The 23981-nt window shown below is 51.4% G+C and overlaps 1 protein-coding gene across 12 annotated transcripts in view; it reads left to right on the top strand.

Annotated features, from left to right (window-relative positions):
* L3MBTL1 (L3MBTL histone methyl-lysine binding protein 1) overlaps window positions 1-23981 on the top strand; it is a 49944-nt gene that overhangs the window by 24217 nt on the left and 1746 nt on the right. For 3 of the 12 annotated variants that reach the window (XM_059037750.2, XM_067013376.1, XM_067013375.1), the window contains 9 exons: window positions 170-246; window positions 814-899; window positions 1083-1193; window positions 1673-1787; window positions 2582-2681; window positions 2863-3200; window positions 7618-7775; window positions 8214-8276; window positions 13258-16075. In XM_059037750.2, coding sequence (XP_058893733.2) covers window positions 170-246; window positions 814-899; window positions 1083-1193; window positions 1673-1787; window positions 2582-2681; window positions 2863-3200; window positions 7618-7775; window positions 8214-8276; window positions 13258-13392 — 1183 coding nt within the window. In that variant the 3' untranslated portion in view covers window positions 13393-16075. Of the gene's footprint in view, window positions 1-169; window positions 247-813; window positions 900-1082; window positions 1194-1672; window positions 1788-2581; window positions 2682-2862; window positions 3201-5581; window positions 5637-7617; window positions 7776-8213; window positions 8277-12585; window positions 12694-13257; window positions 16076-23981 lie in introns of those variants that run through there. The other 9 variants (XM_059037751.2, XM_067013379.1, XR_010836567.1 and 6 more) reach the window with 8 other exon arrangements.

Genomic DNA, 23981 nt, shown 5'->3' with positions numbered 1-23981 from the left:
CGGGGTCTTTTGTGTCTCCATACAAATTTTAAGATTTTTTGTTCTAGTTCTGTAAAAAATGCCACTGGTAATTTGATAGGGATTGCATTGAATCTGTAGATTGCTTTGGGTAGTAAAGTCATTTTCACAAGTTTGATTCTTGGGACAGTGAATAATTCTTGCATTTCAGGTGTGATCCCAGCAGCCCCTACATCCATCCGGTGGGCTGGTGCCAGAAGCAAGGAAAGCCCCTCACCCCTCCACAAGGTGACCCTGCAGCCTGAGCCAAGCCCTCCTCTCCCTGGTCCCTTACCAGTATCTCATTAACTGAGTCTTTATGGGGCAGGGTGAGGGGACAGATGTGGCCTGGAGCCTTAGCTTCTTTGCCTGGGAGTTGAGAACCCTCTGATCTTAGGAGAGGCCTGTTAAACCCTGACTCTGTTAAAGTTGAAGGGAAGAAAGTTAGATGACCACCACCCCCCTCAGCAAGGGAACAGGAGTCCAGAGCAAAGAAAGTGTATCCTTCCCTGCCGGGGTGTTATGCTGGCCCACATGCAGTAGGGGTTCGGATGGGACCAGGGCTGGAGCAACAGAGCCGAGGAGCGGGCTAGGGGCCAGGGTTCCCAGAAAGCCCTGTGAACTGTGAGGTGGTGTGCTTGTTTCTGCCTGGCACCCCTCTGCCTCAGGAGCCCCCTGCAAGGAGCAGGCTGTGGTGATGCTGGGGGACTTCTCTCCACGGGCCTTTGTCCTTTCCATGCCCCTGGTCCTGCTTGGAGGGGAGAGCTCCCACAGTACACCTGGGTGCCTAGACATTGCGCTCATCCTCTCCTGCAGACTACCCAGACCCTGACAGCTTCTGTTGGGAGAAATATCTGGAAGAAACTGGGGCCTCTGCTGTGCCCGCCTGGGCCTTCAAGGTGGTGAGTCATCTCTCCCTGCCCCGAGCTGAGCTTGGGAAGGCGAGGAGCCCTCGGCCAGCCAGGATGGGGCCCTGGCCTCCCCCTTTGGCTGTGGTTTCCCCAGGCACAGCACCTGGTCTCCCCTCTTGGGGATTCAGCTCTGCTGAGCTGGGCCTTGGCCTGAAGGCCGCTGTCCCCCTGCAGCGTCCCCCGCACAGCTTCCTGGTCAACATGAAACTGGAGGCCGTGGACCGCAGGAATCCAGCCCTAATTCGTGTGGCCAGCGTGGAGGATGTGGAGGACCATCGGATAAAGGTGGCTCTGGGCCCTTCGGGCTGGGAGAGTGGACAGGCCAATTGGGCAGGACTTCTGTAGGCTGAGTTGAGGTCAAGGGCATGGCATGAGCCAGACTTGAGGGAGGCTGTGCGTGGCAGGGAAGGGAGCTCTAAACTTGAGGCTGAAGATCTTGGGTCTCAGTCTGGCCTCATCTGTGACTTACTTTTGTGAGTCTGGACAAGTCACGTCCCCTCCCTGAGCCTATAAAACGGGCTTAATAATCCTTGTCCTATCCAAGGATTAATGGGAGATGCCAGTAACTTAAAGGGTGAAACCCTTGGGAAGTGTGGTGGCCAAGACAGATTACTGTGGGGTTGGCCCCTTGGTCCTTCCAATCCAGGATCTTGCTTCTGACAGGCCCCAGGGATGGGGAGAGAGCCTCCTGGAGCCTGGAGGACCTCCCGGCTGAGCTGGGCTCCACGAGGAACACCTGACCTCCAAGGGCCTTTCCTCCCCAGCTCCACTTTGATGGCTGGAGTCACGCCTATGACTTCTGGATTGATGCTGATCACCCTGACATCCACCCAGCGGGCTGGTGCTCCAAGACAGGGCATCCCCTGCAGCCTCCTCTCCGTGTGTACCCCTAGGGCCCCCTGACCCTCTCCTCCTGATGTCCGACCCCGCCCTCGAGCTCTGGCACCCCTCCCCCTTCTCTAGTAGGCCCACAGTGAGCTCTGGGGTCCCTCATCCTCCCCACCCCAGGGGTCTCTGCTACACATAGCGGTGCTTCTGGCCTCCCCAGTTTTCTGGGTTTGGAGCCTGGAGGTATGAAGGGCCAAGCTCACTTGGGAGCATATGCTTAGGAGGTAGTTGTACCCCTGGGGAGTTCTCTCGGTGAGCAGCAGAGCCACACAGAGCATGCGCTGTGTTTGCTAAGGCAGTGTGGCTCCCTAAATCAAATCCTGGTCCCCTCGGCAGGCAAGGGTTAGAGGTCACCCACATCTGTTTCACGTGTGGTGTTGATTCATCTTGATTGTTCTCTGCACATGGGCAGAGCCTAAAAATCGTCACCAAGGTCCTGGGGGTAAAACTGAGAAACAAGAATAACATGAAAATCTGCCTGATGTGGCTTCTGGGGGCAGGTGTGCCCACACCGGCTCTGAGTTGATCTCCCCAAGGGTTCTCCTCCTTTCACAGAGTATGGCCTGCAGGTTTCCACAAAGTATAGGAGAGCCAAGCCCTCATTCCCCCAAGAGGGGCTGACATCCATATCCATCCAGGAAGTGGTGTCCCAGCCTGGTTCAGGACCCCTTGTACCTGGGGAACTGGTTCCTGGTGCTGACCTTCCCTGCCCTGCATGACTCCTCTCCCAGCCCCTCCCCCACCCCCAGGGCCCTGTGCTGACCCTTCTCTTCCTGCCCCTCCAGGACCCAGAGAGCCCAGCTCTGCCTCCCCTGGGGTCTGTCCCCCTCTCAGCTGTCGAAGCCTGCCACAGACCAGGACCTCCAAGTACAGCTTTCACCACCGGTGAGTGAAGGGCTCCTGCTAAGAGACCCTCAGGCATTGTTGCTCAGAGAGGGTCTGTTTTCTACCCACTATGGGTGGTCGACCAGGGTCCACCCAGCCGCTCTCCTAATGGGGCCAGGGTTGGGAAGAGCTAAGTGGGAACAATCAGATTCAGCCCATCTTAAGCCTTCTTCTTCTCCAGAAAGTGCCCCACTCCTGGTTGTGATGGCTCTGGCCACGTCACAGGCAAGTTCACAGCCCACCACTGCCTCTCGGGCTGCCCACTGGCCGAGAGGAACCAGAGCCGGCTGAAGGCAGAGCTGTCCGACACGGAGGCCTTGGCCCGTAAGAGGAACCTCTCGGGCTTCTCCCTAAGGAAGAAGCCTCGCCATCACAGCCGGTGCGGAGGGCAAGGGTGCAGGGCCTCGAGTCCTCCTGGGCCAGGCCAGGCCCTGATTCCCTGCCACGGACCTGGTCCCTCTCTCTCCAGGATCGGACGCCCTCCAAAGTATCAGAAGATCCCACAGGAAGATTTCCCGAGTGAGTCCTGGGTCATTTATTCCTGTGTCCTCTGCCGCGTTCACAATGAGTACTTAGTAATTGGTGGGAGGAGTCACCAGGGGTGCCCAGAGCCGGAGAAGCTGGCAGGCAGGCCACCTCTGCATTCAAGATACTTGGGGATACAGAGCAGTGGCAAGACCACAGGGTAGGGCCTTGAGCGACCTCAGATTCCAGCCCCTTTTCATCCCTGGTTTTGCCGTGATTTTCCAGGAAAGGCGCAGAGCCTCTCTGGACTTCTGGTTCACTGTGAGGTGGGATGATGCCTCCAGCTCTGCTTTTCTCAATCTAGGCTTCCAGGGAGGGAGGCCATGGCTGTCACTTTCTAGCTGTGTGGCCTTGAGCAACTTAATTAACATCTCTGAGCTTCAGTTTCCTCATTTGAAAACATGAATAATATCTGCCTTTCCCGTGTCAATTACCTGAAATAATAGTGGCTACTTTGCTGTTTATTGAGCACCTGCTATGGGCCCAGCACCGTTTCAGATGCTTTACCTATACCGTTGCTGACTCTCACAAGTGGTCTGTAACATAGATGTCATTCTCTCCTGAGGGAAGAGGAGTGAGATGTTGGTAGAGTAAGGTCATTTGCCCAAGGTCATTCACCTCATAAGGGGCTGAGCTGGGCTTCAAACTCGGGTCTGACTTCTGCTATCGCTGCTGGTACAACAGACGTAAATTATCTGACCCACATGTCAGTTCACTTTTCCACCTCCTTTGTCTTAGCTTGGCGGCAACAGCCAAGTACCACAGACTGGGTGGCTTCAACAGAAGTGTACTTTCTCACACTTCTGGAGGCTGGAGGTCCAAGCTCAAAGGATCAACAGGTTTGGTTTCTTCTGAGGCCTCTCTCCTTGACGTGCAGACAGCCACCTTCCTGCTTGTGTCCCACATGGTCTTTGCTCTATGCCTGTGTGCCCCCAGGGTCTCTCCATGTCTCCAAAATTCCTTTTCTTATAAGGATACCAGGCAGATTGGGTTAGGGTCCACCTTATCGGCCTCATTTTAACTTAATCCCCTCTTTAAAGGCCCTTTCTCCAAATACAGTCGCATTCTGAGGTACTGGAGATTAGAGCTTTAACATATCAATTTTAAGGGGCATGGGACACAGCTCAGCCCATGACTCCAAGGGGAGGGACAAGGTGACTGAGCCCTCCACTGCATGATGAATTCATCTATATCTTCAGCCACTGGCACGGGTCCTGATACACAGCAGGGATGCTGGGGATCTTGTTTCAGTTGACTTGAATGCGCATCATTTTTTTTGTTAGATAGATAATTTTTTTGGCCATGCCTGGAGGCACGTGGGATCTTAGTTCCCCAAGGAGGGATCGAACCTGGGCCCCTTGCAGTGGAAGCACAGAGTCCTAACCACTGGACCGCCAGGGAATTCCCTGACTGCACATCACTTTAAGGCAAGAAGAGACCCTGAGAAATCACCTGGATCAATGCACAATTTCTGGGCAGGACCCAGGCTATTCCAGTTCTTCAGGAACAGTCTCTGTAACCCGGGCAGTATTAGCACAGAGGTTTAAAGCACAACCTCAAGGCAGACTGCCTTTTACATGCTGTGAGATCTTGAGCAGGTGAAGCCACCTCTCTGAGCCTCAGCTTCCTCATCTGTAAAATGCTAATAATAACAGTGCCCATCTTAAAAGGTGGTGAGAGGCTTAAATGAGGTGGTCCATGTGAAGTGCTTGATAACCTGCAGGAATTATTAGTCCTGATGTCTTGCCTGACTCCCTCCTGCTGCCGTCCCATACTGTTTCCTCTTGGTAGAAACAGAAGGCAATTCCCGCAGCCTCAGGCCTGAGTGAGGCGGGTCTTGGCCTGCCTCCCGGCCCTCCGAGTGGGGACTTTCAGAGATGGGACTGCCGTGGGCACCTCTTCTATCCCGTCCCGGTACACCTTGTCGGCTTCCATGTTCTGACTGCCAGAGGGCTCTTACCTACCGTGTTCATTCCAGAATTATCCTGAGAACTCTTTCTACAGACTGAGGCTGTGGCCCAGATTGGACCGGGGAGGACTCACCCAAGGCCTGAGGCACTTCAGGGACAGGGTGGGGGACAGAGCCCAGGCCTCTGACCTCTGGGCAGAGCTCCCCATTTCCACCAGCTGGCTCTCCCAGCGGGGACACTCGTCACTCTGGATTTCGTTCCGGAGGAGACTTCTCACGCATCCGTGGGTAGACCTTCTCCCCGCGGGTTTGCTGGGAAACAGCTCCCTGGGGGAGTCTGCCTGGAGAGGACAGGCCTCAGCTGTGCTCACTCTGTTCGCAGGATCATTCACGCCCCATGAGTGTCAGCTGTTGGAAAGAATGAGGAAACCACAGTGATTTCCTTACCCAACCTGTTTATTTCCAGATGGAGAAACTGAGGCCCATGTTAAATGACCTGCCCAGGACTAAAGAGCAAGTTAGTAAGGAACTAACCCCATTTCCTGATTCGGAGTCCAGTTTGTGTTTTCTATCATACTGCATTACCCCCACTGCCACCCCCACACCGTGGTTCCCCTGCCTTTCCGCAGTGCCTATTCAGCACACCGTTATTAACCTCCAATAATAATAGTGCTATAGACTGAACGTTTGTATCCGCCCCCCCAAATTCATGTGTTGAAACCTAATCTCCAGTGTCACGGTATTTGGGGTGGGGCCTTTGGGAGGTGATTAGGTCATGAGGATGGAGCCCTTGAGAATGGGATTAGTGCCCTTATAAGAGACCCCTTGCCCTTTCTGCCATGTGAAGACACAGTGAGAAGATGGCAGCCTGTGGGTCAGGAAGCAGACCTTCACCAGATATCGAATCTGCTGGTGCCTTGATTTGGGACTTCCAGCTTGTAGTACCGTGAGGAATACATTTCTGTTGCTTTTAAGCAAAAAAAAAAAAAAAAAACAAGAGGAGCTGTTTCTGACCTGCAGCTAGATGTTTTGCAGTTAGATAAGAGATATCACAGGTGCCTGCAAAAGCTCCTGTCCTGTGCTCTGGGGAAGAAAGATAAGGAACAACACAGCTCCCAGATTCCTCGCCAGCGTACATGGAGCACCAGACACAGGGCTTCAAAGAGGGGTACCTGGGTAGACAGGAGGCCAGACCCGAGGGCAGGTAGATGAAGCGCTGGTGGCAGTAGCTGTCACGGGAGATCCGGGGTGCACCCCAAACGGGTCCTGAGAGAGCTGGCTGGGCTGTGGAGCAGTTTGCAGGCTCCCTGGTGGTGCTGAAGGGTGGTGCTCTTCAGGGTGTGGGCAGGTGCCTGGGTTTGGGCTGATGAGCAGAGAGGCAGCAGGCGGGCCGAGTTACAGAAGAACAGTCAGTGGGGCTGGAAACAGGATCCCAGAGGCTCTGAGGATGAATGTGACGCGCAAGGAGTCAGGGTGAAAGGCTGAAGCGAAGAGGACGGATGCAAGGACAATGTGATGAGCAGGGTGGGCCTGCGTGAGGACGGCAGTGGGGGACCGCGTTCACGAGAGTCTAGAGTTAGCACCTGAACAGGATAGAGCCGGCTGTCTTGGATTCTGGGCAGAGGCAGGGCAAGCCCCATGGGACAGTGGCCGTGTGGCCCATCCAAGGCAGGTAAGGTGAGTAGGGGCCAGGTTTGCCAGAGTGGCCAGAAGTAGATGAAGTCCAAGCAGACAGCCACCAAGCCTGGCCGAAGAGGAAGCCAGGTAGAACAGGGTCACTCACCAAATCGAAGAGCCGCTTGGAGGCTGGAGTCGGGAGCCAGGGGTTCCAGGGACAGATCAGGAAGGAGAGGGACAGGCAGCGTGGCGAGCGGGTCAGGGGTCACCTCAGATGTGCCTGAGTAGACCGGGGTCTGGTACGCAGAGAATGAACTAGACCCGGCTGGGGACGTAGTGGGGAGGAGTGGAGCTTGAGACAGAGGCAGCAGGTAGGGGGTGTGTCAGACTGGGCAGGCTGATCCAGATTCTCAAACAGGATCCCCCTGAGGCTGCAAGAATGGGGGCCCAAAAGGACTTAGGAAAAAGAGGGCAAGCAGAATGGACTTTAGATGTCCGGGCTGAGGTTGCTTGGATGTTGGGGGCCGTTTTGATGGAAGGTATCTAGAGAGTGGTGTTTCTGGGGTGCTGCAGCAGATCCAGGAGAGAAGAGCATCATCCTCGAAGGGCCCAGGGTGATGCAGCCTCAGAAGGATGCGGGTGGGGCCGTTCTACACAGGCTGTAATGTGAGGAACCCACTTTACCCCAAGGGGCGAGCACTGGATGAGGAGTCAGGAGATCTGATCCCCCTCTTGGCTCTGCAGGGCTGTCCGAAAGGGGCCATGGTCCTGCCACTCTGCCGGCCAGTCTCTCAGGTGGCCTGGGGATGAGCGGTCTGCGGGGACCAGGTTAGCCTTCGGCCTTGGCCGCCAGCCTCTGCTTCTGCCTCTGCCTCTGCCTTCCAGCACTGACCACTGACGTCATGCACCAGTCCCTCTTCATGTCGGCCCTGTCGGCCCACCCCGACCGGTCGCTGTCAGCGTGCTGGGAGCAACACTGCAAGCTCCTGCCAGGCGTGGCGGGCATCTCGGCCTCGACAGTCGCCAAGTGGACCATCAATGAGGTGAGGGCCCCTCCCTCTTCCTCCTCCTCTACTTTGCCCTTACCGCACCCTGGCAGGAAGGCTCAGGAAAGGCCCCTGTCAGGCAGAGGCCCACACCGCTCCCTGACTCAGCCTCCTGCGGTCCACAGGCCCCCCCAGCTGCTCAGTGGGGCCAGGTGGGGGGGGGACTGAGGGGCTGTTTGATAGGCCCATCCTCGTGGATGGGGAGGAAGGCGTACTGCTAGTCTAGCAGGAGAGACAGGCTCAGGCCTGGGCCTCGGGAGCAAGGGGCCTCACCTCGCTCACCCAGCAGCACGGAGATGCAAAATCCTCTCAGGCTGATAAGAAAAAGCAACACCGCCATAGCCCAGGAGGCACCAAGGCCGGGTAGGCCCGCCTCCTCCCTCCTCTCCCGAGCCCCGTCCCCTCGGCAATTGCATGTCTTCTTTGGTTTCCAAGGTCTTCGGCTTTGTTCAGACCCTGACGGGTTGTGAGGACCAAGCACGGCTCTTCAAAGATGAGGTAAGGTGCCGAGCGCAGGGTGGGCACAGAGGAGGGTCGCCATGGTGGAGATAGCAGGACGCAGGAGCCCTCCCCAGCACTGCCCCCAGCTAGAGAGGGCCCCCTGTCGTCCCACCTAGGGGGGCCAGTCGTAGTGACCCACGTCTCTGGGAAAAATCTGGTACGCACCACGGCCCAGCTTGGGAACCAAACCCTCCGTTCAGACCGTCCTCAGGAAGGGAAACCAGCCTGGAAACAGGATTCCATTCACAGCAAAAGTTGTGCTCTCTGCTCGAAGTTTTGTTTTCCAAACTTTAGCTTCCTCAGTGCCAGTCAATTGAAGTGTATTTTGACTGGCACAGCTATTGCCATTTACTGCAAGGATCCTAACACACACTTAAAATTAAGACCCCAAAGCTTACCAGAGTGGAGAAGCAGTGAGCTGTAGGTGAAAGACCACTAGTTTTGTGGACAGGTGGATTTGAATCCTAGTTCTGCTGGGTGCAGCTCTTTGGAGTCTGCATTTTCTCATCCGTGAGATAGAGATGGGGAGTTCCCTGGTGGTCTAGTGGTTAGGATTCGGTGCTTTCACTGTCATGGCCCAGGATCAATCCCTGATTGGAGAACTGAGATCCCATAAGCCATGCAGCATGGCCAAGAAAATGGAGATAAAATGGGTATAATGATGACTGTCTTGCAAGGCCATGTGAGCGCTGGAAATGATGAGTGGGTCACTATACCAGAATGTCTAGTGTAACTATATCATCAGCATCTATATTATTATATACCAATGCTGTAGAGTAATATACAAATCACATCACTATAGCCACATACCTGATCGAGGGAGAGCTCAATCCATGGTGTTTCTGGCTTTCAATGTGTAGTTGTCCTTAAATAAAGAGCTTTATCATGACTCTCCTAATTCGTAGAGTTTGAAATTGGAAGGGACCTTTCAGTTTGTTTAGGTCTTCCTTCCAAAGAATACACATACCCCCCTTAACCCAAGAGAGCGTAGTTTCAGCTCCCCGTAGATGCCACCTCCAGGTCAGGCGCCCAGGAGAAAGAAGTATATTCCTCTTTCCCTGGAATCATCTCTTTATCCAGGCCCAACACAGCCAGTTTCTTCATTGACCCTTGGGTGGCGGCACTCCCAAACTCCTCCCCACTCTGGGTGCTTGCCTTCTGGGTTGATGATCTTCTTATCAGAACGTGTCTGTGCCCCGAGCTTCAGATGCCATCTGACCAACACAGAACACACTGGGCTGCTGCTCCCCTGTATATCTGATGCGTTTGTTTTTAAAAAGACTTTATTTTTTTTAGAGCCGTTTTAGGTTCAAGGAAAATTGAGAGGAAGGTACAGAGAGTTCCCACGTACCCCCTGCCCACTACACATGCACAGCCTCCCCCATTATCAGCATCCCCACGACACAGTGGGACCTTTGTTACAACCTGTGAACTGACACCTAGATGTTTTGTTTTCTTAATGGAGGTAAAATATGCATGGAGTGAAATGCACACATCTTAAACGTACAATGCTACAAGTTTTGTGAACTGTATACACCCTGAACCCAATGTGTCAATCAAGATATAAAACATTTCCATCATACCAGAAAGTTCTTTCCTGGCCCCTTTCGTCAGCTCTCATCGGCAACCACTGTTCTAATTTCTAGCACCATAAATTAGTTTTACCTGTTCTTGAACTTCATATAAGTGGAATCATTCAGCACGTACTCTTTTGCATTTGTCTCTTTTCAGTGTAATGTTTTGGAGGTTCATCCATGTTATAGGGTACACCAGTAATTAGCTCCTTTTTATTTCTGAGCAGTGCTCTGTTTTATGAAAATCCCACAGTTCTGTTAGTGGGCATTTGCATTGTTTTCTCCTCCTCCAGATTTGAACCCTATGTTTTTGTTGGCAAAACTTAAGTTTGCACTAGCTTTATTACAGCCACATCACACCAGTTTGGAGTTCATCGAATTCCCCCAGTGCCTTTTCTGTCAATTATCTATTATAGTCTAACCAAATTTTCCAGTGTGTTACTTGTACCACTGGGGCTTTTTTTTTTTTTTTAGCCTAATGTAAAACTTTACATTTATCCCTATTAAATGTTCTCTCGTTGGTTTCATAGTCTCATTGTTTTAAATCTTGATTCTGTCATCTCTGATATTCATAGGGCTTTCCAGCCTCATAGAGCTTGTACATTTGAAAACTAAGCTTTCTGTGTCTTCCACCGAGTCTTCAGCACACGTGTTTAATGAGACAGAGCGGAAGCAGGTGACACCCATTAGAGATCTTCGTGTAGGGGACAACAGGTCACAAATCAGCGCTCTTTGAGTGCAGTGGTTTAGCCAGCTGTGGAATCACCCCAGAGTTTGATCCTTGGGCATCCTCCCCTTTTTAGGAAAAGGTCTATCTCGCCCAGGAACATCTGCTGTGTATCTCAGTTCAGCATGATCTGTGAAACAAAAAAGCAATGGCAAAAGCGGGGAAGGTGTGCTGGTGGCCCACCGGCATCATATAGAGTCTCAGGGTGGAGGAGGACCTTTGCAGGGTCTGAGGATTACCTTCTCCGGGATCTGGTCCATGTCATCCATTTCCCCAGGGAGGACCGTGCTCCTAGGAATGGGCTTTCTCTGGCTGAGCTAATGCTTTCAGGGACATGAGTCAGGATCCTTTCCAGCCAGGACACAGACCATTCATTAAAGGGATGCTTCATGAGTGAGAAATTAGAGCATATCGGATAGATGGTCTTAGGGGTAGTCTGTTCAGTCTGGTGGTTGGCACTGATGGGCCTAAGAAAAGTCTGCCCAGTCCTCCCTTTGTCACCTTTATTGTAGCTCTCATGTATTTGTTTAATTTACTCGGCAAATAATTATTGAAGTCTGCTGTGTGCCTGGCCCAGCAGCATGTGATGAGGGCAAATTCCTTAGTCTTTCTGCCTCAGTTTCCTCACCTGTAAAATGGGGGTAATTAATACTGGTACTGCTTCAGAGGGGTGTTGTGAGAATTATTAAATCAGTTAATATACGAAAAGTGTTTAAGAACAGTGTTGGCCACGTAAGAAACACCATAGAAGTGTTTTGTTTGCCATGATTCTTTTTTTTTTTTTTTTTTTTTTTTTTTTTTTTTTTTTTTTTTTTTTTTTTGTGGTATGCGGGCCTCTCACTGTTGTGGCCTCTCCCGTTGCGGAGCACAGGCTCCGGACGCGCAGGCCTAGCGGCCATGGCTCACGGGCTTAGGTGCTCCGCGGCATGTGGGATCTTCCCGGACCAGGGCACGAACCCGTGTCTCCTGCATCGGCAGGCGGATTCTCAACCACTGCGCCACCAGGGAAGCCCTGCCATGATTCTTAAGGAGGGAGCATAGGAGGGATGATACCTTTTCAAAAAGGGGTCCCAGTACCCAGAGGAGGGGATTCTTCAAGCCAAATGCTGGGACCAGGAGCCACATGGCCCTCCTGCCCAGAGGCTCCGCAGCCCAGCCAGGCCCACCCGCTGAGAGAAAAGGCCCTCGTGCTCACCATACCCCACCCCTAGCCCCATCTCCTGCCCTGGCTCTCTGCATCTCTTTCCCTCCTCCACAACGGGCTTCTCCCCTCCCTTTCCCTACCCATCTCCCTATCCCGGAGAATTAACAATTATTTGCTTCACCTATTTTTAGATGAAGCAGTTTTTGTTTTTTTTTTTTTAAGAAAGGTTATTTATTTATTTATTTATGGCTGCATTGGGTCTTTGGTGCTGCAACGCGGGCTTTCTCTAGTTGCGGCGAGCGGGGGCTGCTCTTCGTTGCAGTGCGTGGGCTTCTCATCGCGGTGGCTTCTCTTGTTGCGGAGCACGGGCTCTAGGCGCGCGGGCTCAGTAGTTGTGGCGCACGGGCTTAGTTCCTCCTCAGTATGTGGGATCTTCCCAGACCAGGGCTCGAAGCCATGTCCCCTGCATTGGCAGGTGGATTCTTAACCACTGCGCCACCAGGGAAGTCCCAGATGAAGTAGTTTTAAGTAGAAAATGGCCATCATGACATTTCACCCCTGAGTACTTCAGCACGCATCTCTAAAAACTAAAGTCTTTTTCCACATAACCACAACCTTGTTATCCCACTGAACAAGTGGACAGTAGCTCCTTTATATCACCTGACACCCAGCCTGTATCCAGATTTCCCTGCTCGTGCCCAGAGTATCTTCTGCAGTTGGTGTTTTTGAGCCAGGACCCAAGCAAGATCCACACAGTTGGTTTGGGTTGTTATGTCTCTTAAATATCTTCTATTCTAGAATAGTTTCCTCTCCTTTTCAATTTAATTTAATTTTATTTTTTTTTTGCGACATTGGAAAGAGTCTTGGTGAATGTGAACTTCTGGATCTGTCTCACTGCTTCCTTGTGGTGTTGTTTAACTAGGTCCACTCTCCCCTGTGTTTCTTATAAACTGGACGTCAGGTGCAGAGGTTGGTTAGATTCAGATTTAATCTCTCTTTTTCTCTCTTCCTCTCTTCCTTCCCCACACCACCCCCCTTCCTTCTCAAGAAGAGCTCATAGGTAACATGGTAGCGCTCAGCCTGCAGCACGTGGGAATGCCCTCGGTGTCTGCTTATTTACTAGTCGCAGTGCCAAGATTGACCCTTATGTGGGGACAGCAACAGCGGGTATTTTGAAGCCGCTGTCAGTGAGGACTCAGAGGACGTTTTGTAAACACATATTGAAATCCAGACCAGCCAGCAGAGAGAGTGAGAGCGCGTGTGCGTGTGTGTGTGTGTGTGTGTGTGTGTGTGTGGATGTGGGGAAACCAGTGGATATCTTTCTTTCTTTCTCTCTCCCCATTGCTGTCTTCCTTTTTTCCTTCCTCCCTCCCTTGTCCTTTCTCCTTCCTCTCCACCCCTCCTGTTTCCCTTCCCCCATCTGTCCTTTACTCCTATTTTCTTTCTCCCTCTCCACTCCCCATGCACACCCCCTCCCTCCCCGTGACCCTTGCCACCTTCTCCGCTTTCCACCTCCCTCCCGCAACTCCTCAGATGATTGACGGCGAGGCCTTCCTTTTGCTGACACAGGCGGACATTGTGAAGATCATGAGTGTCAAGCTGGGCCCAGCCTTGAAGATCTATAACGCCATTCTCATGTTCAAAAACGCCGACGACACCTTAAAGTGACTGGCTCAGGGCTGGTCTCTTAACTATCTCCCTCTGCAGCTGCTGCTTCCTTCCCGGCTTGAGTTCCTCACATCCCATCCGTGCCCCTGCCACCCTCTGTCCCTTATCAGGGGTGGTCCTTCTCTCCGGGGCTGCCTTGTACAAGGTCCAGGGAAGCAGAGGAGCCCCGGGGAGGATGGAGTCCTAGCCCCCGAGTCCTAGAGCTCATCTGCCACCGGGCACACCGGTGAGGGTGAGACTGGGCGGGGCGAGCGCCACTGATGGAGAAGTTTGAAGGTGCCCCACCCATGGCGGCCCCACATCTCCAGCGACTTGTTTCATCACCAAAGGTTCTTTCTCTCAGCCGTTAAGAACAGTCTGGTAGAACAGGAGTCCTCCAATCTGAGGCCCTTTTCTCTTTGGCATCTCTCTGTGCCGTTGCTTCCTTGTTTCCTTTCCTCCTATCAGGAAGCGACCCTGCCGAAAACGTATTTATTCAAAAAGACACCTCCCCTCTTTGTCTGCTGGTTTTGCTGCCCACATTCTGCTGCCTGGTTTCCTGGGCACCGCCCAGCCGGACCCCGCTGGCTCTTCCGCCTTAGATGGGTGAGCCCCAGAGATATGTCTTCATAGGATCCATCGGGAGGCTTTGGCTGCCTTTCTGTTTTTTGCCTGGAAGTGAGGGATACTGAGCCAGGATGCCTTCTTCAACACACCCAGTTCTGGACCACATGGTATTTTAGTGTCCCATGCCCCGTCCTGTTTCCAGTAGAGCGGGTGGTTAGAAACTGTTTAACTTCTGTAGCAGAGGTTAAGGTTCCACGATGTCCCCCCCTACACCCCTTCTGTGTCAAGTGTGGAGAGGAGGCACCCTGGCTGGCTAGGTGGCCGAGGCCAGCCCCAGGGTACGTGAGATAACCTCGGGCCTTGGGCCAGCAGGGCAGTCCGGCAGGCATGGTGGCTTTCAAAGCTGGGTGTAGCATCCTTCTCTGCAGCCATGGGTCTCAGCCAATGTGTTGCCCGGGGGTTAAAGGCCCTATGCCTGTCAGGCCTCCTGCCGTGGGGATGTAGCACTCTGCCTGGCACGTACACCCCATGGCATCACATTCAACCTGTCCCTTGAATGTCTTGCTCTCGGGGAGTCTTACAAACACCCCTTGAAGTTGGGAGTTGGGAAGAAGGTGAATTCTGTCTTCGAAGTCTCCATGTCCCTTAAGCCTCTCTTACCACCCTCCATCTGTCTTGCGGTGCCAGCCAGGTGCCTGCCAGGGCTCTGGGACTTTGACCTTTCTGTCCAAGAGGGTGCCTAGCCTCCACCGAGCCACTGCCAAACCCGCCTCCCAGCCTACAGGGGCGGGGGCGGAGGCCACGGCAAGAGCCAGCCCCACACATGGGGGTGCGGAGCCACCGCCAAGCTCCTGTGGAGCCAGGGGCCTTCCCCAGACCCCTCCTGTCCATCCTGTGATGTGTATGTGCGGGTGCGTGTAGGGCAGTCTTGGAAGTGTTTGACAGGGTGCAGGTGTGAGGCTCGGTGCTGGGAAAATGTCAAGGGCTATTATTGTTAAAATATGAAGCTTTGTCTTTGGGAAACCCAAGATTCTGTTGAGTCCCTGCCCCAGTCCAGGAGGGAACCTTCTCAGAGGCAGCTTGGCCAGGGCAGCCATTCAGCTCCCCCAGCTGAGTTGCCGCAGGGCTGCAGAGGGTCCTCGGAGGCCCTACCTTCCTGGGTAGGGCTCGGCCAGGCCCTGCCTCGGACTGGGAGTTGGGTTTACAGAGGCTGCACCAGGCCTCCCTTGGCCAGGAGTAAGGAGGAGTGAGCTGAGCCTCTCTCTCTTGGTTGCTTGGGTGGCAGTAAAACCCACCAGCTCCGTGGCCTCGTCTGCTCCTTGTGAAACTGGGGAGAGATGCTCGTTGACTCTGGTGTGAGGAGAAGACAGCAAGAACACACAGCTGTGCTGAGGGGCCTCTCCGCTTCTAAGGAACACAGCTGGGACGGCTGTGCCATGTGGGTCTGTCCACCACCATCCTAATGCCTGTCTACAGGAGAGACAGGGTGGACCAAGGGCCTTGGAGAAAAGGGCTCCCAGGCCTCCGAACTTGGAGGCCTCAGCACTGTCTGTGCCAACATCAAACTCTGGAAAGAAACCAAATCATAAAAAAGGGGGAAAGAAATCTGCCTTCTGTCCACCCCGCTTCCCTTCACCCCATCCCTTCCCCAAATGAGATCGTTGCACCTTGACCTGGGCGCGTGCGGTGAGGGGTGAGGGGAGGGAGCTGGCACCGCTGCCCTGTGCCCTCCGCCCTGCTCTCCAGCGGCAGGAACCACATACCCTTTGGTCCCGGCAGCCTCTCCCAGCCCTTGCCCAGCCCTGGCCTAGGGCAGTGAGATGCTTTCTGTTTAATTTATGAAGCAGAGAGAATGATCCCAGAGTTCAAAAATGAAGCCTGTTTGCACTTTCATTCACATGCACTTTGGTGGAGTTAATGTTTTTTGTACTTGCCTCGTGAGAGAGTGTGTGTGTGTGTGTGTGTGTGTGTGCGCGTGCGTGTTCGTGTGTGCACGCACATGTGCGTGTTCTTTAAGAGAATCCCTCTGGTTAAAGATAAAGTCACTCTTGACTCTTGAGAGAGAAAAAGTGACAAACAAAATGTGGTGTATTTTGTCAGTGTATTGAAACAACATCAATAAACCTGAAGAACGGGATGATTTGCTCTCAGAGTCTGTTTCTCTTTTCATGATCCAACATCCAGAAAACACAAAATGAATATTGTGCCATTACTGAAGAGAATAAAGTATTCTGTTTGCTGTTAGGGGTCCTAAAGAACCTGATTTTTATTCTATTTTAAAGATGAAAAAACAAAGGATAGGGCTTCCCTGGTGGCACAGTGGTTGAGAGTCCGCCTGCCGATGCAGGAGACACGGGTTCGTGCCCCAGTCCGGGAAGATCCCACATGCCGCGGAGCGGCTGGGCCCGTGAGCCGTGGCCGCTGCGCCTGCGCGTCCGGAGCCTGTGCTCCGCAACGGGAGAGGCCACAACAGTGAGAGGCCCGCGTACCACACACACAAAAAAAAGTTTATAAAAAGCTAAACATAGGATTACCATATTACCCAGCAATTTCACTCCTAAGTATACACCTAAAAGATTTGAAAACAGATTATTTGTATGCCAGTGTTCATTGAAGCATTATTCACAATGGCCAAAAGGTAGAAACAACCCAAGTGTCCACTGATAGATGAATAGGTAGACAAAATATAGATGAATAGGTAGACAAAAAGTGGTATATCCATCCATACAATGGAATATTATTCAACCATAAAATGGACTAAACAATATGAATGAACATTTTGCTAAGTGATATAAGCCAGGTACAAAAGGACAAATATTGTATGATTCCACTTATACGAAGTATCTAGAATAGGCAATAGAGACAGAAAGTAGATTAGAGGTTGCCAGGGGCTGTGGTGAAGGGGGAATTGGGAGTTACTGCTTAATAGCTACAGAGTTTCTCTTTGGGGTGATGAAAACGTTTTGGAAATAGATAATGATGGTGGTTGTACAACACTGTGAAGGACTTAATGGTACTGAATTGTCCACTTCATAATGGTTAAAATGGCAAATTTTATTTATATAGATTTGACCACAATTTTAAAGATTAAAAAAAAAGAGGACACACAGAGAGAAAAATAAATACCATATGCTAACATATATATATGGAATCTAAAAAAAAAAAAAAAAGGTTCTGAAGAACCTAGGGGCAGGACATGAATAAAGATGCAGACATAGAGCGTGGACTTGACATGGGGAGGGGGAAGGGTAAGCTGGGATGAAGTGAGAGAGTGGCATGGACTTATATATACTACCAGATGTAAAATAGATAGCTAGTGGGAAGCAGCCGCATAGCACAGGGAGATCAGCTTGGTGCTTTGTGACCACCTAGAGGGGTGGGATAGGGAGGGTGGGAGGGAGACGCAAAAGGGAGGAGATCTGGGGATATATGTAAATATATAGCTGATTCACTTTGTTATAAAGCAGAAACTAACACAGCATTGTAAAGCAATTATACTCCAATAAAGGTGTTAAAAAAAGAAAAAGAAAAAGAAGGAAGCCACTTGAGAATTTCTAAAAATGACAGATGGAGGAATCAATCGCAGTATAATCATGCTATTTAGACACGTGGAGGTAATTACCAAAGGAAGCAGCTAAAGTGCATTCCTTGTCGATGAGGAATGAGACAGGAAGTGAAGTTTTTCATTATCCACCTCATAGTCCAGCTTGAGTTTTTTAAAATTGTGTACATTTATCACTTTGTAAAAATCTTTTTTCCTAAGAGAAAACCGGGGGGCCCATCTCTGGCCTGTGTGTGAACGATGGTGGCCCAGGCGTCCTGCGCCCACAGCCCACATGGGTAACAGGTTTTTCAGTCCAATGCCTGTTATTCCCTCTGCGTATGGATGAAACTGCAGGTGTGAGAGGGTGTGTGCAGGTGGGGGTATTGGTGGGAGTAGGGACAGGGGGCCAGATAAAGCACAGAAAAGTGGGCTGAGGCATGTCAAGGTGGAGGGAATATTCACGGAGGTGGGTTCCTATTGGTTCAGGCTCTCGTTTCCCCTTCCCATCCCTGAGAACAAATCTTTGACCTTCACGCCCAAACTACAGAATCCAGCCAGTTGAGAGAGAAGAGACAGGGAGATTGGAAGGGGAAAGAAGAAGGAAGGTGAAGATGGAGAGGGATTGCATTACTGTAGCGGCATCGGGGCAGGGGTGGCCTTGACTATTTTCTGCAGCATTTTGAGGGGAAAGGGCAAGTTTAAGCACTGCTGATAGCCACGTCGGTTGGCACAGCTTGTTACAGTAATTTGGTAGATAGGTCAAAATTAACCCAGCACTCCCACTTGCAGGAGTTTATCAGGCAGAAACACCTTGCCCAAGGTCACAGGATATTAACACAAAGATGTTCTCTGTGGCCTCGCTTAGAATTACTGCGATTTTGGTAACAGTTTGAGTGTCCATCAGCAAAGGAACAGTGAATAGGAAATAGGAATGGGAAATTAATCCCGCAGTATACAATGTGATACAGATGTTTTTTAAAGTGTTGTATGTGTTGACATGGAAAGCTGTGTGTGAGGGAAAAAGAGTGAGTTGCTGAACAATATGTACTGTACGGCCCATTTTTCTGGGGGGAAAATGGATGTGATATGTAGATGAGGGCGCAGACAAAAGTCCGGAAGGAGATTCACCGTTTTAGTTAACAGCAGTTACCCCTGGCAATGAGATTGAAAGTGGGTTGGAGGAGAAGCTTTCACTGTTTATTTCAAGGTCTCCGGTATGTTGGAATTCTTCCCTACAGTTTATGCAATACCATTACGTGGGTTTGTTTTTTCTTTTTAACTGGCTTTGCGAGTGTGTGGGAGGAGGGCTGTAGGGGAGGAGGAGCTTGGCAGAGCAGCGGCAGCTCTGTCCGGAAGGGGCAGGACCCGGGGCTCTGCCCTGGTTTGCTTGGTGCCCTTGGCCAGCCACCGCTTCTCGCGGGGCAGGAGCCAGACACCTGCCGCTGTGTGTTGGCAGAGGCTGGGAATGAGGTGTGCAGGGCTCCTCCAGAGCACATTAGAGCAGCCAGTTCCTAAGGCACTAGAATGACTGGGAAGTTGTTGACATTTTAATAAAAACGCAGCGAAGGAGGCAGCATGGCAGTCAGACTCTTGAGTTGCCTGCTAAGAAGGGGGCACTGGGCGGAGCTTTTCTCACCTGCCCAGCAGGCCAGGCCCTACCCCTGCCCTGAGTTAGAACCCTTGGTCTGGGCAGTTTCAGATCAAGCAGGAGAAAGCCTGGGGTGAGCTGAGCCCTGGTGCCTGAGCCTCAGTTCTCCAAAAAACAGAGCGGGGCATGGGTCTCAGCTCAGCCAGGGCTCTCCTCCGAGGATGGTGCCCAGGCAGTGCAAGACCAGGTGAGCTCTGTGCCCCGGCTTTGGCTCAACACAAGAGAGTGCGAGAGGTATCAGGTGATGAGGCTGGCTCCGGAGGGAATGAGCTGCCCCTCCCTGGATGGATCCACGATTGGGCTAATCCCAGAGGCGACTGGTCCCCATCAGGGAGAGCTGTGCAAGACAAACCCTTTCCATGGTCAGTTCTCCAGGCTCTAAGAGAAAGGGAAAGTGACTCCGCTGATGGAATCAGGGAAGGCTATGAGGGAGAGTTCAGCATTTGAGCTGGAATTGGAGGTGGGGGTCGGTGGAGGGGAGCGGAGGGAAGATTTCAGAGAGTGAAATGTGAGTGTTAACGGGACTTCAGAGCTCCTCCCTGTAAGGCAGGACACACACCGTCACCACCAATTCACATGAGGCTCAGGGAGCTGGAGTCGCTGGCCCAAGGTCACACAACTTAAGCTGTGCTGTACCTTTTTCAAAAGGGGCCCCAGGGCAGGGCCCCGTGGAGGAGCCAGTGGGAGCAGCCAGCATTGTGATTCAGGTGCAGCGGTTAATTAGTAACCGGAAAGCCCTGCAGCCAGTTCCCAGCCAGCAGGGCTGGGAGGCTGAACTTCAGCTGGTTTGGGAGCCTGAGCGAGTGGGTGACAGGTCGCTCCTGACCGGGAAGTTTGTTCGGCAAGTCAGGGTTGGGTTTCAGGTCAGAGGGACGATGCAGAGAGGCCAGAAGGCAGAGCTGGGCACGGGACTGCTGCCCAGGACCTGAGCTGGGATCCAGCCTTCTCAGGTGAGCGGCTCAGCCGTGAGCAGGGCACCTGCCTGCCGGCCTGTTGGTCTACCAAACTGGGGAACTAGTTACCTAGCTAATTTCCTTTCTAACTACCCTATTGACTTCCTTTCCTTCCTAACACCCTCCTTGCTAACTCCCTTCCTTCATTTTTTCTATCATTTCCCTCCTCCCTTCCTTCTTCTTCTTTTTTCTTTCTTTCTTTTTTTTTTTTTTTTTTTTTTTTTTTTTTGTGGGATCTTTAGTTCCCCGACCAGAGATCGAACCCAAACCCCCTGAAGTGGAATTGTGGAGTCTTAACCACTGGACCACCGGGGAAGTCCCCCTCCATCCCTTCTTTGCTCCTTTCCTTCCCTCTCAACTAATTCTCTGCCTTCTCAGCTGCCTAATTTTCTTTCTTCCTAACTAACCCATTTAATCCTAACTTCCTTCCCACTAACTTTATTCCTTTCTTTTCTAAATTCCTAACTTCTTCCTGAAATTCCAGGCCATGGGCTTTGGAGTCAGACTGCCTGGGTTCAAAACCCAGTTATATCATTTACTACCTCCATGTCTCAGTCAAGTCACTTCGCCTCTCCATGCCTGTTTCCTCCTCTTTAAAACAGCAGTGATGATAGTTCCTAACCCATGGCACTGCAGGAACAAAATAAGACCCAGTTGGTATGCACTGTCATTGGTATGTCATTGCTAGGCGCTGGGCAGGCAGGCTTGTAAAGGAATAAATGACAGTAGATTGAAGACAGTGTAATAACAGAAGTGAACACAAGGAAGGGAGCTAGGGTTCATGGCACTGGGGGTGGTCTGGCGGGGCTTCTGGGGAAGGTGAGTGAGGACAGATGCAAAGATTAGCTGAGCAGACCAGATTGGTCAGGGGAGTGTTCCAAGAGGGCGCTGTGTGACACCACCCGCACTCCCACCGCATTCAGCAGGTCCAGGGAGATGGGGGCAGGTCAGTGTAGTGATGGTGCAGACGGACGCAAGTCTAGGCTGGGGCAAGTTAGAGGGAGGCACAGGCTGGAGGGTTCATGGAGGAGCTTGGACTACCCCCCCGCCGGCAGTTTGCAGGGGTCTCTGTAGGTCTGAAGAGTCGGGGGAAAAGTATCGATGTTCATTCAGCCTCTGGCCAGAAAAATCAGAGGGCAGTGGTACCAGGAGAGAAAGATGCTGAGAGTTTGCTCAGGTGTGGGAGTCACAGTCAAGGTGATGGGAGAGTGTGTTTGGGGGCAGCAAGCATGTCAAAGCTCCCACCAGGACTTAGTACCTAAGTATTAAGTGAACAGCAACACTTGAGAATTTTTACACAGTGGTACAAAGATAAAAAGGAACCTAACCCACTGTCACCCAGGGTCATGTCCCTCCAGCCGTTTTTGTTTTTGTTTTGTTTTGTGGTACGTGGGCCTCTCACTGTTGTGGCCTCTCTGATTGCGGAGCACAGGCTCCGGACGCGCAGGCGCAGCGGCCACAGCTCACGGGCCCAACCGCTCCGCGGCATGTGGGATCCTCCCGGACCGGGGCACGAACCCGTGTCCCCTGCATCGGCAGGCGGACTCTCAACCACTGCGCCACCAGGGAAGTCCTCCAGCCGTTTTTTTTGATGGTTATGTGCATGTCTTTACTTTCTTTACAAAGATGGTATTCCTGGCCAACCTACCATATGGAAACCTGCTTTTTGCCTTGACATTGTATCACACATGCATGTTCCCGTTTTGATTCACATAGGCTTGTATACCATTTTTAAAATAAATTTATTTATTTTATTTATTTATTTTTGGCTGCGTTGGGTTTTCGTTGCTGCACGCGGGCTTTCTCTAGTTGTAGTGAGCGGGGGCTCCTCTTCATTGCAGTGAGCAGGCTTCTCATTGCGGTGGCTTCTCTTGTTGCGGAGCATGGGCTCTAGGCTCACGAGCTTCAGTGGTTGTGGCTCGCGGGCTCTAGAGCGCAGGCTCAGTAGCTGTGGCGCACAGCTGTGGGTTTAGTTGCTCCACAGCATGTGGGATCTTCCCGGACCACAGCTCGAACCTGTGTCCCCTGCATTGGCAGGAGGATTCTTAACCACTGTGCCACCAGGGAAGCCCTTGTATACCATGTTTTAGCTGGGTAATTTTCCATTTTATGTATGTATTATAATTTATGTTATCAGTTCATCCCTTGATTCATTAGTCAAATAGGTACTGAGCACCAAACCATATTCCAGGTTCTGATCTAGATGCTGGAGATTCAACAGTGAACAAGAAAAGTCTTTGCCCTTGCAGAGCCAATGTTCTAGTTCAAGACAGAAAATAAACAATTAAAGAGTTGCAGGATAAGGTGTCAGAGAGTGATGTGTTACAAAGTAAAATATAAAGCAGAAAATGTGGATGGGGAACCGGTGGGACTTGTATTGCTGTGTGGCCAACCATCCCGGTTTGCCCAGGACTGTACTGGTTTAGGCACTGAGAGTCTCACATCCCAGGAAACCCCTAGGTCCGAGACAAACCGGAACAATCAGTTATGCACAATCAGAAAAGTCCTCTCTGAGAGGTGACCTTTGAGCAGAGACCTCTGTGATGCTAGTGGAAGCCAGCCATACAGACATCTGGGGGAAGAATATTCTAAGCAGAGGGAAATATAAGTGCAAGGGACAGGGGGCTAGAGGGTGCTCTGTGTGTTTGAGGAACAGACAGGTTCTAGCGTAGTGAGAGGGAGGGCCCGGAGACCCAGGTGGAGATGGAGATGGGAGCCAGGTCACATGGAATCTTGTTGACTGTGGTAAAGACTTTGGATCTGAATCCTAAGTGTGGTGAGAAGAACAATGGAGTTTTTGAGCAACAAAGTCACATGATCTGATTTCCAGTTTTAAAGAGTCACTCTGGCTTTGGTGAAGAAAGATTGTAGAGGCTCAATATAGAAATAGGGACACAGGCATATACACAATGGAATATTACTCAGCCATAAAAAGGAACGATACAGTATCATTTGCAGAGATGTGGATGGACCTAGAGAGTCCATCAGAGTGAAGTAAGTCAGAAAGAGAAAAACAAACATTGTGTAATATCGCTTATATGGGGAATCTAGAAAAATAGTACAGGTGAACTTATTGGCAAAGCAGAAATAGAATTACAGATGTAGAGAACAAGCTTATGGATACCAAGGAGGGAAGAGAGGGGTGGGACGAATCGGGAGATTGGGATTGACATATATACACGACTATGTATTAAATAGATAAGTAATGAGAACCTACTGTTTAGCACAGGGAACTCTACTCAATGATCTGTGCTGACCTAAATGGGAAGGAAATCCAAAAAGGAGGGGACATATGTATACATATAACTGATTCACTTTGCTGTAGAGCAGAAACTAACTCAACATTGTAAATTAACTCCACTCCAATAAAAATTAATTAAAAAAAAAAAGAAATAGGGACACAGTAGGGATGCTAGGACAATAATCCATGCAAGTGATGATGGTGGCTCAGGACAGGGTGGTTGCAGTAGTTTCTGGATATATTTTGAAGGTGGGGTCTAATGGGATTTCATGGTGGAATGGAGGAGAGATGAGGGTGCAGAGTTTCTAGAATGAATTCTGAGCTGGTGGCTTGAACTTTTGAGTAGGTGGTAGTACCATTACTGAGACGGATGTCAGAGGGAGGAGCAGTCCGGGGCAGGGTGGAAGGAATAAGGGTCAAGACTTTCGTTTTGGACATGTTAAGAGTGAAGCGCCTCTAGGCATCTAACTAGTGAAGTGTCGGAGAAGCCAGAGTCAGGAGAGAAGCAGAACTAGAGAGATGAGTTTGGAAATTGTGGCGTTTTGTCGACACTTAAAACCATTAAACTGGTTGTGGTCAACTGGGGAATAAGTATAGATAGAGGCCAGGCCAGTGTTTCAGGCTAGAAAGGAGGGGAATCCAGTGGAAGATCTGAAG

Source organism: Kogia breviceps, chromosome 14 (assembly GCF_026419965.1).
Source record: "Kogia breviceps isolate mKogBre1 chromosome 14, mKogBre1 haplotype 1, whole genome shotgun sequence".
Classification (NCBI taxonomy): domain Eukaryota; kingdom Metazoa; phylum Chordata; class Mammalia; order Artiodactyla; family Physeteridae; genus Kogia; species Kogia breviceps.
The sequence above is the reverse complement of the archived record's forward strand: the minus strand, read 5'-3'. Positions and strand labels throughout refer to the sequence as shown.